Source organism: Manihot esculenta, chromosome 2 (assembly GCF_001659605.2).
Source record: "Manihot esculenta cultivar AM560-2 chromosome 2, M.esculenta_v8, whole genome shotgun sequence".
In the NCBI taxonomy this organism is placed as follows: domain Eukaryota; kingdom Viridiplantae; phylum Streptophyta; class Magnoliopsida; order Malpighiales; family Euphorbiaceae; genus Manihot; species Manihot esculenta.
Window position 1 is genome coordinate 13,690,626 of NC_035162.2, and position 11,227 is coordinate 13,701,852.

At 35.5% G+C, this 11,227-nt stretch overlaps 2 protein-coding genes across 2 annotated transcripts; one reads left to right on the forward strand and one right to left on the reverse strand.

Annotated features, from left to right (window-relative positions):
• The first annotated feature begins 642 nt into the window (after positions 1–642).
• LOC110609540 (ribosome maturation protein SBDS) lies at positions 643–3,461 on the forward strand. Its single transcript, XM_021749178.2, has 5 exons — positions 643–993; positions 1,075–1,204; positions 1,292–1,492; positions 1,839–2,006; positions 2,850–3,461. Exons 1-5 carry the CDS (start codon positions 860–862, stop codon positions 3,285–3,287), a joined length of 1,071 nt encoding a protein of 356 aa, XP_021604870.1. The 5' UTR covers positions 643–859; the 3' UTR covers positions 3,288–3,461.
• A 921-nt stretch (positions 3,462–4,382) lies between these two features.
• LOC110609539 (mitogen-activated protein kinase kinase kinase 3) lies at positions 4,383–7,601 on the reverse strand. Its single transcript, XM_021749177.2, has 10 exons — positions 6,728–7,601; positions 6,249–6,512; positions 6,061–6,148; positions 5,905–5,967; positions 5,658–5,818; positions 5,485–5,560; positions 5,332–5,391; positions 5,109–5,216; positions 4,792–5,008; positions 4,383–4,714 (listed from the first exon to the last, which is right to left on the reverse strand). Exons 1-9 carry the CDS (start codon positions 7,165–7,167, stop codon positions 4,835–4,837), a joined length of 1,434 nt encoding a protein of 477 aa, XP_021604869.1. The 5' UTR covers positions 7,168–7,601; the 3' UTR covers positions 4,383–4,714; positions 4,792–4,834.
• Between the last annotated feature and the right edge of the window lie 3,626 nt (positions 7,602–11,227).

Consider the following 11,227-nt stretch of genomic DNA (forward strand, 5'->3'; position numbering starts at 1 on the left):
TGTATTACTCATTCTCATTTCTCCTTTTATCGAGAGTAGGGAGGTAGACTGATAGGTATCTGTAAAAATTAAAATACTTGAACTTCTGAATCCGTTTTAAACTCTATTAAAAATTAATTTAAATCAATCGAATTCATCTTAAATTCGATTATTATTATTTCGAATCCGCTTCAAACCCTATTAAAAATTAATCTAAACCAGTCGAATTTATCTTAAATTCGATTATTATTATTTCAATAAAACCAGATTTCGTTTCATCTTATATATGTTAATTAATAATTTATATAAAAAATATTTTTTATTAATAATTTTTATTTAAAAAATTCAATATTTTTAAAAAATATTTAAATTTTAATTTTTAAATAAAAAATAATATAAAAATTTATAAATATTATTATAAAATATATTTTTTATATTAAATTAATTATTTATATTAACAGGTACGAGTAGTTATTACTCTATATATAAAATTCGAGTTCGATTCAAACTCGTAACGGATATTATTTTTTAAATTTGAATTCGTTCTGATTATAATTACTCAAATATATTTTATTAGGTTATAAAAATTTTCTTTTCCTTCTCAAACAACAGCCTGCAAACGGAGCGTATTATGCGTGTAAGGGTCAAATTAGGATGGCCTTTGAGCGGGTTTGAGATCGGCTGGGCCTAGCAGAGAGTGACCCAGCCCTAACGCCATTAAAATTGGCTAACATACTGGAACCGGTCCGCAATACCAGGCAAAAAAGGGGAGAGAGGACTCTCCGGTGAGGCGGTGCAGCGGTGCAGTGAAGCTAAAGAAAGAGAAGATCGGAGAATCCACCAACCAACCAATCAACCAAAAGAAAGACAACGAATAGAGATGTCAAAAGTCCTGCAGCAGCCAATCGGGCAAAAGAGGCTAACGAACGTGGCGGTGGTTCGATTAAAGAAGCATGGTATTCGGTTCGAGATTGCTTGCTACAAGAACAAGGTCCTCTCTTGGCGGTCTGGCGTGTGAGTGCTTTTTATATCTTTCTTCCTTTATTATTAAAATTGCAAACAGCCTTTTACCTTGCCAATTTTGTCTGGAAACAGAGAGAAAGATTTGGATGAAGTTTTGCAGTCACATACTGTTTATTCAAATGTTTCCAAAGGAATTCTTGCCAAGTCCAAGGATTTAATGTTAGCCTTTAAAACTGATGATCAGACCAAAATATGTCTTGAGGTAGTCCATTTTCAGCCAATCCATTTTACAATTTTTCATCTATGATTGAAATGCCTCTTTTAATCACCCGGTGGTGATGATGGGTAGATATTGGAGAAAGGGGAGCTTCAAGTTGCTGGCAAGGAGAGGGAGTCTCAGTTATCAAGTCAGTTTCGGGATATAGCAACCATTGTTATGCAGAAAACAATCAATTCTGAAACTCAACGCCCTTACACTATTAGTATGATTGAGCGACTCATGCATGAAATTCACTTTGCTGTTGATCCACATAGCAGCTCCAAGAAGCAGGTCGTAGCCTAACCCACTAAAAGTTTTATGAACTTTCAATTTTTTTTAAATTAGCCATCTTAAATATTTGTGAATTGATAACCTTCTGTAATAAAGTTTCATATTGTTGGCACCCTCCATTTCCAAACTGCTACCAAAATTTTCACTGTAGTTTAGTAGATTTGGAATGCACCTATTTTACTAACGTGTTTATTTTATGATTTTGCATGTATTAAGTTATTATTTGATGCTATGTTATTAATCTATTGTTGCTGGGGTTTAACTTTGTTGTAAATCCTGAACCCGTTCTTATCTTATGTTTGATGAGGAAAGGAAAATCCAAAACTGAGCTGTGTATCTTGTGCAGGCATTAGAAGTTATTCGTGAGCTTCAAAAGCACTTCCCAGTGAAGCGGTCTCCAATGAGATTGCGACTTATTATTGCCGAACCAAATCTCTTTACTCTTCTGGAAAAGTTAAATGCCTGGAATGCTAACATTGTTTCAAAGGATGAATCTGGAAGTCAGATCTCAGTTGTAAGTTTCAGTCTGCTTTGTGTCTCTATTATACGTTCTGCTTTCACTTATCATGTGATCTATATATTTTTCCTTATCCCCAAACGCTGATATGCTCATTCAAATGTGTAAGTATGAAGCCATGCATTTTTAGATATCTTAAACATGCAAGTTGTGTTTGGAATGAATGTACATACAATAAGGATTATTCTGAGTAATTCATGATTTTTCCTTTCTCCTCTTAAATATATTGATCATATTAGTAATAAACTTCTGATTAAGTTAGCTTTCAAGGGAGTTTGCTGTTTATACTTCTTTGGCTGGTTTCTGTTGCATGTCGTGAAGCTGATAAAGGTTGGATTGAGATTCATGCTGTGTTTTGGGATTAAAACTATCTTTCTTAGGATGGAGAGAATACATTTTGAGTTCTCACCCTTATCTCAAAAAATAATAATAGTAGTAATAATAATAGAAAGAACATCTGTACACGTATTTTTTTCATTTCCTAGCGCAATTTGATGTGGACAGGGTAGAAGTATGAAAATTGCCAAAACCTCCAAAGTCTGTAATTGTTATACATTGTTGCTTTTTTATTTGACTATTAATTGCTTGATGTACCAAAAGCAATAGTGTCTAACTAAATTTGAGTTGGCCAGCACTCTTTGTTCTATTCTTTTTCTTCTAGATTACAAGGCATTTGTTTTTCATACCATGCTCAAAATGGACATTTTTCACATTCTAAACCTTTTTCCCTCTTTTCCCCCTTTTCTCAAGGGTTACATAGTCTCGGTGGTTGATGTCATCTCAGATGTACCATGAGTCTGCTTTTCTTCTGGGCTCCACTTACATTTAAACATTGTGCAGATTTGTGAATTAGATCCAGGTTTCTTTCGGGAGTGTGATGTCATGGTGAGGAATCTGCAGGGCAGGCTGGAAATTCTTGCAATGTCTGTGCACTTTGAAGGGGACACCAGTGTAGATGATTATGATGACCATGAAGATGTGCAGCCAAGCCTACCAAAGGAGTCTACTGATTCTGTGGCCCAACTGAGCGAGAAATTGCAAAAGCAGGCAGTCTCTACTGAAAAGAATACTGAGGAGGAGGTAAAGCAACACAAGTGCAACACATGCAATGTATTTGTTGGGGATGCCAAACAGTACAGGGATCACTTTAAGAGTGAGTGGCACAGGCATAACCTGAAGCGCAAGAGCAAGCAACTCCCACCTCTCACTAAGGAAGAATGCTTAGCAGATGTGGACTTGGATGACTCTAGAGCAGATTTAAAAGATTACTCATTTTGAGGTGGGACTGAGGTAAATTTGATCATCGTGTGTAGATTGGCATCGCCTTATACATTTTTGTCCATGTTCTATGCCGTAATCAACTAGCTTGTGGAAGTTGCAAACAGGGATCTTGTTATGTAGTTGGTCTACAGAAAGCACATCTGAGTTCTATAATAATTATTATTTTTTTCAGTTGGCTTTGCCTAATGCATTTTTTTTTGCACTCCACGGGGAAAGTAGGGGGGGATGGTTCTGATTGAAAATTGAAATCCCCACCTCGCCTTCCTCCTTCCGTACCCTTTAAACCCTCCCCCTTTATGTCCTTGCGTGTGTTTGTAGTTGATCAGGCGATTTCTAGCAACAAAATACAGTAAACGGGGTTTGGGAAAAAAGAGGAGGAAAAATTGATAACGCGGCGTCATGTCGAGACGTTACACCAACGAAGCGCCGAACCTCTTCAATGAAGATCATAAATTGAGGTGATTATGGCTGTAGTTGAATTTTCTCAGAACTTGATGTAGTGCTTGAGGGCAGATTTAATACTGGTCCGATTCAGGACCAGGCCCAGACCGGTCAGATTCAGATCTGACACTGGATACTGGTCCACGGTTCTGAATAGGCCTAGAATTGGGACCCTTACGGACCAGTCTCAGTCTCTTCTTCGAACCTTGAATCGGATTCGACTGTAATTGGGTCCATATCTATATAAAAAAAAGGTTAAATTGTTTTAATTTTTATCAAATTGAAAAAATCTACTCGTCCCATATGGTCCGATTAGGGTTTAAGGGGCAACGGTTCGGAATTTGACAATGGTCGGAGCTCCTTGGGGGCTGGGATGTTAATCTGATTGTTATGCCCTAGTGATATCTAAACTGCTACTTCGGTATTTGTTGATTGCTTCTGAGAATATGTGATACTCTCTTTGATGATCCAGGGTGCTCTGCAGCTGCCAGAGCCCAAGAACTTTCTCCATCTATACAGCAATATACATGAAAATTATGTACATTTTTTATTTTTCGTACAATCTGTCATGCAAAAAGCATTCAAACACGAGGTCTTTCTCCATCTGTCTATTCATAACAGTTTGTCCATGTCGGAATTCTTTCATTCCCCTTTGTCAAACCTTGTCAAGCTTATTCAAAATTTTAGGTGGAAAAACATTGTTTACCCTGTTGAACTTAGAGCTGTGGCCACCAACAAGGCAGTTATCTCATCATGAGTTACAAATCCAGTGGGGCATTCATGCCAAGTTCAATACATGAAGTGCTTAGGTGAAACCTCTCAGCATTCTAGTTCATTGGCAAGGTTCACACTGGTTTTATCCTCTGTAGTCTTGACAGAATTGTCCAGTTGGTGAGCGAGCTTGATACCATGTTTCCTGCTGGACATTCAAGAGGAGTAACAGGAAGAGAGAAGGCAGCTGTTGCAGGATTGATACTTCATCCCTGCAGATATGATAATACTTTGAATTAACTATGAAGAAAAAGAACTTTAGAAGAGATCTGATAATCTCTAACAATACCGTAGGAAGTCTTCCATGAACAGAGAAGGCTTCATGAATAGAATTAGCAATTTCTCTGATTTTGGATGAAGGGATGATTTAACAGTTGCATGGCAGTGGGACGTGCAGATGGATCTCTATGCAAGCAAATTTTTACAAAATTCTGGGCATCTTCTGACAAGTAAGTGGGAACCTCAGGATTCTCAGCGCTATTTGCTATCTTAAATATTGCAGCCACCTGGTTAAAACAGGAAAATATAAGACAGTACCTAAAAGTTTCTATCATTTCTCGGTGAAAGCCAACGTATCAACAGCAGAACATGTATGCAATATCATACCCCTTCATACTGGCTCCATGGGGGTTTTGATGTTGCCATCTCAAGAATGGTGCACCCTAAGCTCCATATGTCAACAGCCAGATTATAGCTTCTATTGTTCATTATAACCTGCAAGTGTTGCAGACAAGTCGACCATTGTCAAGATATAAAAACTTTCTGGAATGCAGAAGTACTAATAATAATCCTGAATGAGAAACAAAGTATGAACATGATGGATGGGTACCTCTGGTGCCATCCAATAAGGACTCCCCTTAAACGAAAGTATTGAAGAATTCGATTTCATCTGGATTTTAAGATAGAGAATATCAGAAATTGTAAACAGAATTTTCAGCCATTTGAAAAAGGGAATTGATCATATGAAGTTACAGAAACTTGCATGTTTTGCCATGCCAAAGTCAGCAAGCTTAATTTCACCATTAGGATCTACTAGTATGTTTGCTCCTTTAATATCCCTGCAAGTTAAAAATAGAATATCTCCAGTCAATTGAAGTAGATGGAGGAAGATTGATTCCTGATGAAGAATTAAAAATTGCTGTCCCAGTCAAATACCTGTGCACTGTATTTCTTTTGTGTAAATATGCTAAACCAGAAAGAATCTGCTTCGTGTAACTTCGAATAACGGGTTCCGCAAATGGACCATATTCGTTTAGCAATCTTTGGATTGAACCCCCAGAAACATACTCCAAGTAAACTGAGAGTTTATTGTCTACCTGCAATAAGTTGCTGGTTTAAATTCAAGCTATGCATAAACCTAACGTTATCTTGGTGGTTTTTGAAACAGCAAGGGAGCCCTTACCATTTTGCTTCCATAGTATTGAACAATGTTTGGATGACACAGTTCACTAAGCAATGCAATTTCCTATTCAGTAAGAAAGCAAAGGAAATAGTCAATTCTCCAGTTCACTGATGCTTAAAATTCAGTGTGCGAGTGTGTGAGAGAGAGAGGGGAAACCTGATTCAGTTGCTTGAGACATTCAGTTGAATTCTGATCATCAGAAATAATCCTCACTTCCTTTATTGCACACATTTGTCCATTTTCACTTTAGACAGAAATTACAGCATTAGATCGCTATGAACACACAACATCCTTCTTCCTTGTTCCTTTCCAGTAAACGATTGCAAATTAGCAGTAAAGTTTACCTGTTAAATCCAGCATAAACATGGCCAAATGTCCCTCTCCCTATAAGCTTTCCCTTCTTCCAATTTGACTGCATATCCTGTGAAGATTTATTAGGAGAAGCAGGAGGAAGGGGTAGTGGATGACAAGGATGCCTCCGGTTGTCTTGCTTTTCCGATGGGGACTCCAACAGCAATGGAGTTGGAGATGACGTCTGTGCAGTGGAAGCTTTTAATCCAGGAGACGATGTCCTTAACCATGAGTTGTGATTGGTCTCTTCGACTGCCCTGCAATTACCATAATAAACATCTTTCTGTGAAAATTTTTCTTAAACTGGGCACGATTGAACATTGATGAACATAATCCAAACAATCTATTGATTTACCAAGAAGAACCAAAAGGTGAACTCTGTTTTTGGCCAAAAATCTACGAACCTTATAAATATGACCCAGAAATTGCCAATTCGTAGCAGAAACAGATGAGGTATAATGAAGAAACTGACCTGAAAGAACCAAAATCTCCATGATCATCAACAGTAGCATCAACACCTTCATCGTTAGAAGAGATAGAAGAGGAAAAAGATAAAGACAAACTGGAGTTTGAAAGCAAAGCCGCTTCAGAGTCAAGTCTTTTATCGAAATTTATCAATTGCTCAGGAGAACATGCAGGTTTTGGCAAAGGGTAAGCTTTCTTCTCTGCAACCTCAATTCCAATATCAGAATCAAAACCTGAAAACTCCGAAGACCCACTGATGGAAAGTGAAGATGCTTTCAAGTCCATGCTGCTCCTTGAAGAGTTGTTAGTGAAAAGTATAGTTTCGTCAAAACTCTTTGGCTTCTTTCTATATTTATCTTCCTGTTCTTTCTTCTTCTCATGGTTGTGTTGTTTATTATCTCGTTGGACTCTTGGAGAGTTTCTTGTCCTTGTCCACCAATATGGCATTGCCACACAGAAGAGAGGAAATGAATAGAATTGGAAGGAGATCGGTAGAGGCTTAAATGAAGGAAACTTTCAGATCTTCACTCATGATCATGAAGCAACAGCAACTTAAATGAAGGACACTTACAGAGAATTGACAGATGGGGTAGCTGGGCCAGCCATGGCGGCTGGATGTATCAGATATGATTGAGACTCTTTGCCATGCACTCCGGGATTCTATATAGTTCAATCTTAAGGTTGAAATGAATTGAAACTATCATGTTCATGCTTCTAATTCATTTTCATTCTAACCAACATGGGGAAAATTTGCGGTTTTTTCATCCTGATGCAGGTAACGAAAGCAAAGTTGAACTGTCAAGATTTATGACAGGACTGTTGTCACAAGTTATGCTTCCTAGTCCATAGACAACATTTGGACCAAATTTACAGTTGTTTTTTGAGCACCTGTTTTTGATTTTAACATTGGAGAGAATTGTCCCTAGGGATTAACTAATCAAAAGTTTTCAGGATCCAATACCACTGGAATTCGGCTAACTGGAGAAATTATGAAAAGGAAAGCTTGTAAAATCAAAAGGAAAGTCTCACTTATTTATTTATTATTTATGTGACTTTGATTTAGATATGTTTTCCATCTACCCGAACCGAATTGTGAACCAATTAGAAAGTTTCAAGTTATAACCTGGAGAAATATTTTTGAAGTTTGGTAGAGGTAGGAGTTAATAATATAAATATTGCTTTCTTTTTTCTATAGATCGAAAGAAATTTTAAAAACATCTAACTCAGATAATTACGTATAAATTTTATTCTTTTCGTTATAGTAAAATTTTATCTGATTTCTCTGTTAATATATATTTTATAGTCGAACCATATAAATTTTTTTTGTGGGGTTTATGTAATTGTATAAATTTGAGATGTGTGAACCAAATTCAAGACAACTTGCACATCATTGAATTGGAGGCAACTTGCATATCCTTTCACAATCAAACAATTTTGTACAACTTTGAAATGAAGAAATCTTTCTGTATTTTCTTATATATGAAGCTTCCAATTTTCAAATTCAACCCTATAGTAAATGATTTATTATTAGATGCTTTACTTCACAGTTCTGCTCAAAAGGATAAGCTCTAATGACCAAAGAGAAAATGTTGTTATGTACATTGAAAATTCAAACAACCACCAGCCACAGTAAAAATCATAAATTTTCTTTTCTTTTCTTTTATCAAAAGTCAAAACATGCATGTTCCATCTCGTAAAACCCCACATCCAATATTGCTAGTGGGATTTTGTATGAAAGATCTTTGTTAGATTTTTTATTTTTTTATTTTACCACAATTAATATTTGCATCTCTTAGTTTTCATAATATTTGTTCTAAAAAAAATTAATATTTTTCTTAAATATCCTTCATGAAACCTCCTTTCTCATAGATGAAGAACTCGAAGTCACTAAATTCTGTTCATTTTTATCACCCATAATATTTTACGTATCACTAAATCTTTTTAAGACTTTTATAAATAATTTTATTTTTTAAATTAAAATTAAATATTAAAAATAAATTATTTTATAAAAAAATATTTTTTAAATATAAGTTAATTTTAACGAGCCTTAATTATATCATTTTTGGATTGAATGCTACTGTCAGGCTTGAGGAATTTCAAAGCAAAGTTAGATGATTTTGTCTGTTTCTTAACTAATGATAATGAGAACAAAAAAAAAAAAGAAAGAAAGAGATATAGAGCAGAGAATAAAGAAATAGTTGGAACTTAATCCGAACAGGTTGATTTGGCTTTCAAATGTCTTCAAGGTTTTAGATTTTTTTTTCAAAATTTTTTTATTTCAAATTTTAAAATAAAGCCATTATCTTATCTAGCTAATATGGTATTTACAAAAAGTTCAATCATAAAAAAAAAAAATTTATTGGCATAAAAGTAAATCAAAATATTTTAATTATAAAAAATTTGAGCATTTAAAAAAAGATTACAAGGTTAAAAATGTAGAAGTAAATGTTGCATAAGAAGAAGAGTTTTCTTTTTAAGTGTGTGGAGGAGTGCTCCAATAAAAAAAATAATATTAAAATATTGATAATTTGGAGATAAGTGGTAAGAAGTATCTCAACAACATAAGAATACACCAAAATTGTTAGTTAGAGAGAAATTCTAATACTTATTATTTAGAAAAGTACTCCAACACATAAAATTGTTTGTCGGAGAGAAATGCTTCATTCCATAAATTTGTGAGATGAAATAATGAAACCATGTTTGAATTAAGGGAGTGAATGTTGAAACTTAATTCAAACAAGTTTATTTGGTCTTTCAGAATATCTGCAAGATTTTATATATATATTTTTTTAAATTCTTGTATTTTAATTTTTAAAATAAGATCATTATTTTATCTAATTTAAGATTTTATTTTATTTTTAATGTTATAAATACCAGAATCATTGAGTTGTGCAGCAAATCACTTTATTCAATATAAGTCTGTCCCTATATTCTTCAGTATATTTGCCAAGGATGTTTTCATTAATCAAGAACGAAAGTTGGGGGCTCAGCATGCCGGGGGTTCGAGACGAGCGCGCCGGTCGTTCTGTTACCGATGGGATAATTGGGCTTATGGAAGGAGAAGACTCCATCCTCCCGCATCACATTCCGCATCCGAGAGCACAGCGACAGTCCATGGGCCACGGCATGAGTTAATTAAGGAAATTTTTTGTATGCGTCTATTATACATACACCTTGGCAATAAGATTGTTGAACCTAAATGTTCTAATCCTTATTTTGATGATTAATAAACAATTGGTATGCTACTAATTATCTTCAAAGGTGTTTGTGTTGAGCTTGTAGGTCCCTTACCAACAAGAATGAAATTGCTTCTATCTCAAAAGAGAAAAGTGCCTATTTTGGAAGCAGACCACAAGAAAGGGATAAGAAAGTATTTTTATTTATACTTTGTTTAATTCTATTCATTGTGAATTTCAATTAATTAATTGTGATGGCTCAAGGTTGCTTTCATCTCTAAAAGTTTTTTAGATATGGCCAAATTTTAAGAAATTGTCTTTTAGGGACTAAAATGATATTTTCCAAAAGTAATGATTTTGAAATCATTTTTTATCAAAATCAAAGATCTAAAAATATGGGTTACAAAAATTCAAACGGATTGAAAAATGGATTTTTATAGCCTAAGTTATGATTTTTCAAAGAATTTAATGAAATATTTTTTTGCCCCCTAAAGCCAACCTTCGGCTTCCGAAAGTCAGGGACAGAGACGAAAGTCTCACATGTTCGGCCGCCGAACATTGGCTTTCGGCCGCCGAAGGTGGTTTGCTCCCTAAGCAAAATGTTTGGCTTCCGAAAGTGAAGGACAGAGGCTAAAGTCACCTATGTTCGGCCGCCGAACATTACTTTCGGCCGCCGAAAGTGTGCTTTTAAGTCAGCCTCCGAAGCCTAAAGTTTGGCTTCCGAAAGAGAGGGACAGAGACGAAAGTCCCACATTCGGCCGCCGAACTTAGACTTTAGGCCGCCGAAAGTCCTTTTTCAAAGGAAGATGTTCTTCACCTCAAGAGGTTCGGCCGCGAACTTTAGCTTAGGCCGCCGAACCTGAATTTTTTCTGAGAACGATATAACCGTTATTTCTAAACATGAACGGCTCTATTTGCATTTAATGCATCCCCAACGGCCATATTTATGACTGAACTATAAATACAATGAGTTTTTGATGTGAAGAGGTTACAACAACTATCTAAGCAAATATTTATTGAGATCACAGCATTTTTCATTCTCTCTCTCTCAAAACCTTGAGCCAAAGCATTGATTTCTTGAAAGTTTGTTTTGAGTTGTAATTGGTTGGCTTTTTAGAGTGAGTAAAGGTTGTTGAGAGATTCTGTTGTTGTGAGTGTGGCATTGAGCAAAGAATTGCTCTTGAGTGAAAAAGAGATTTGTAAAGAGCAAAGGCTTGCTCTAAGATTGTAAGGGTTTTATTCTTCACCCAAAGAAGAGTTGATAGTGGAGTTGAACTCTCAAGGTGGACCTTGAGGAGAGGACGTAGGCTTGGGATAGCTGAACCTCTATA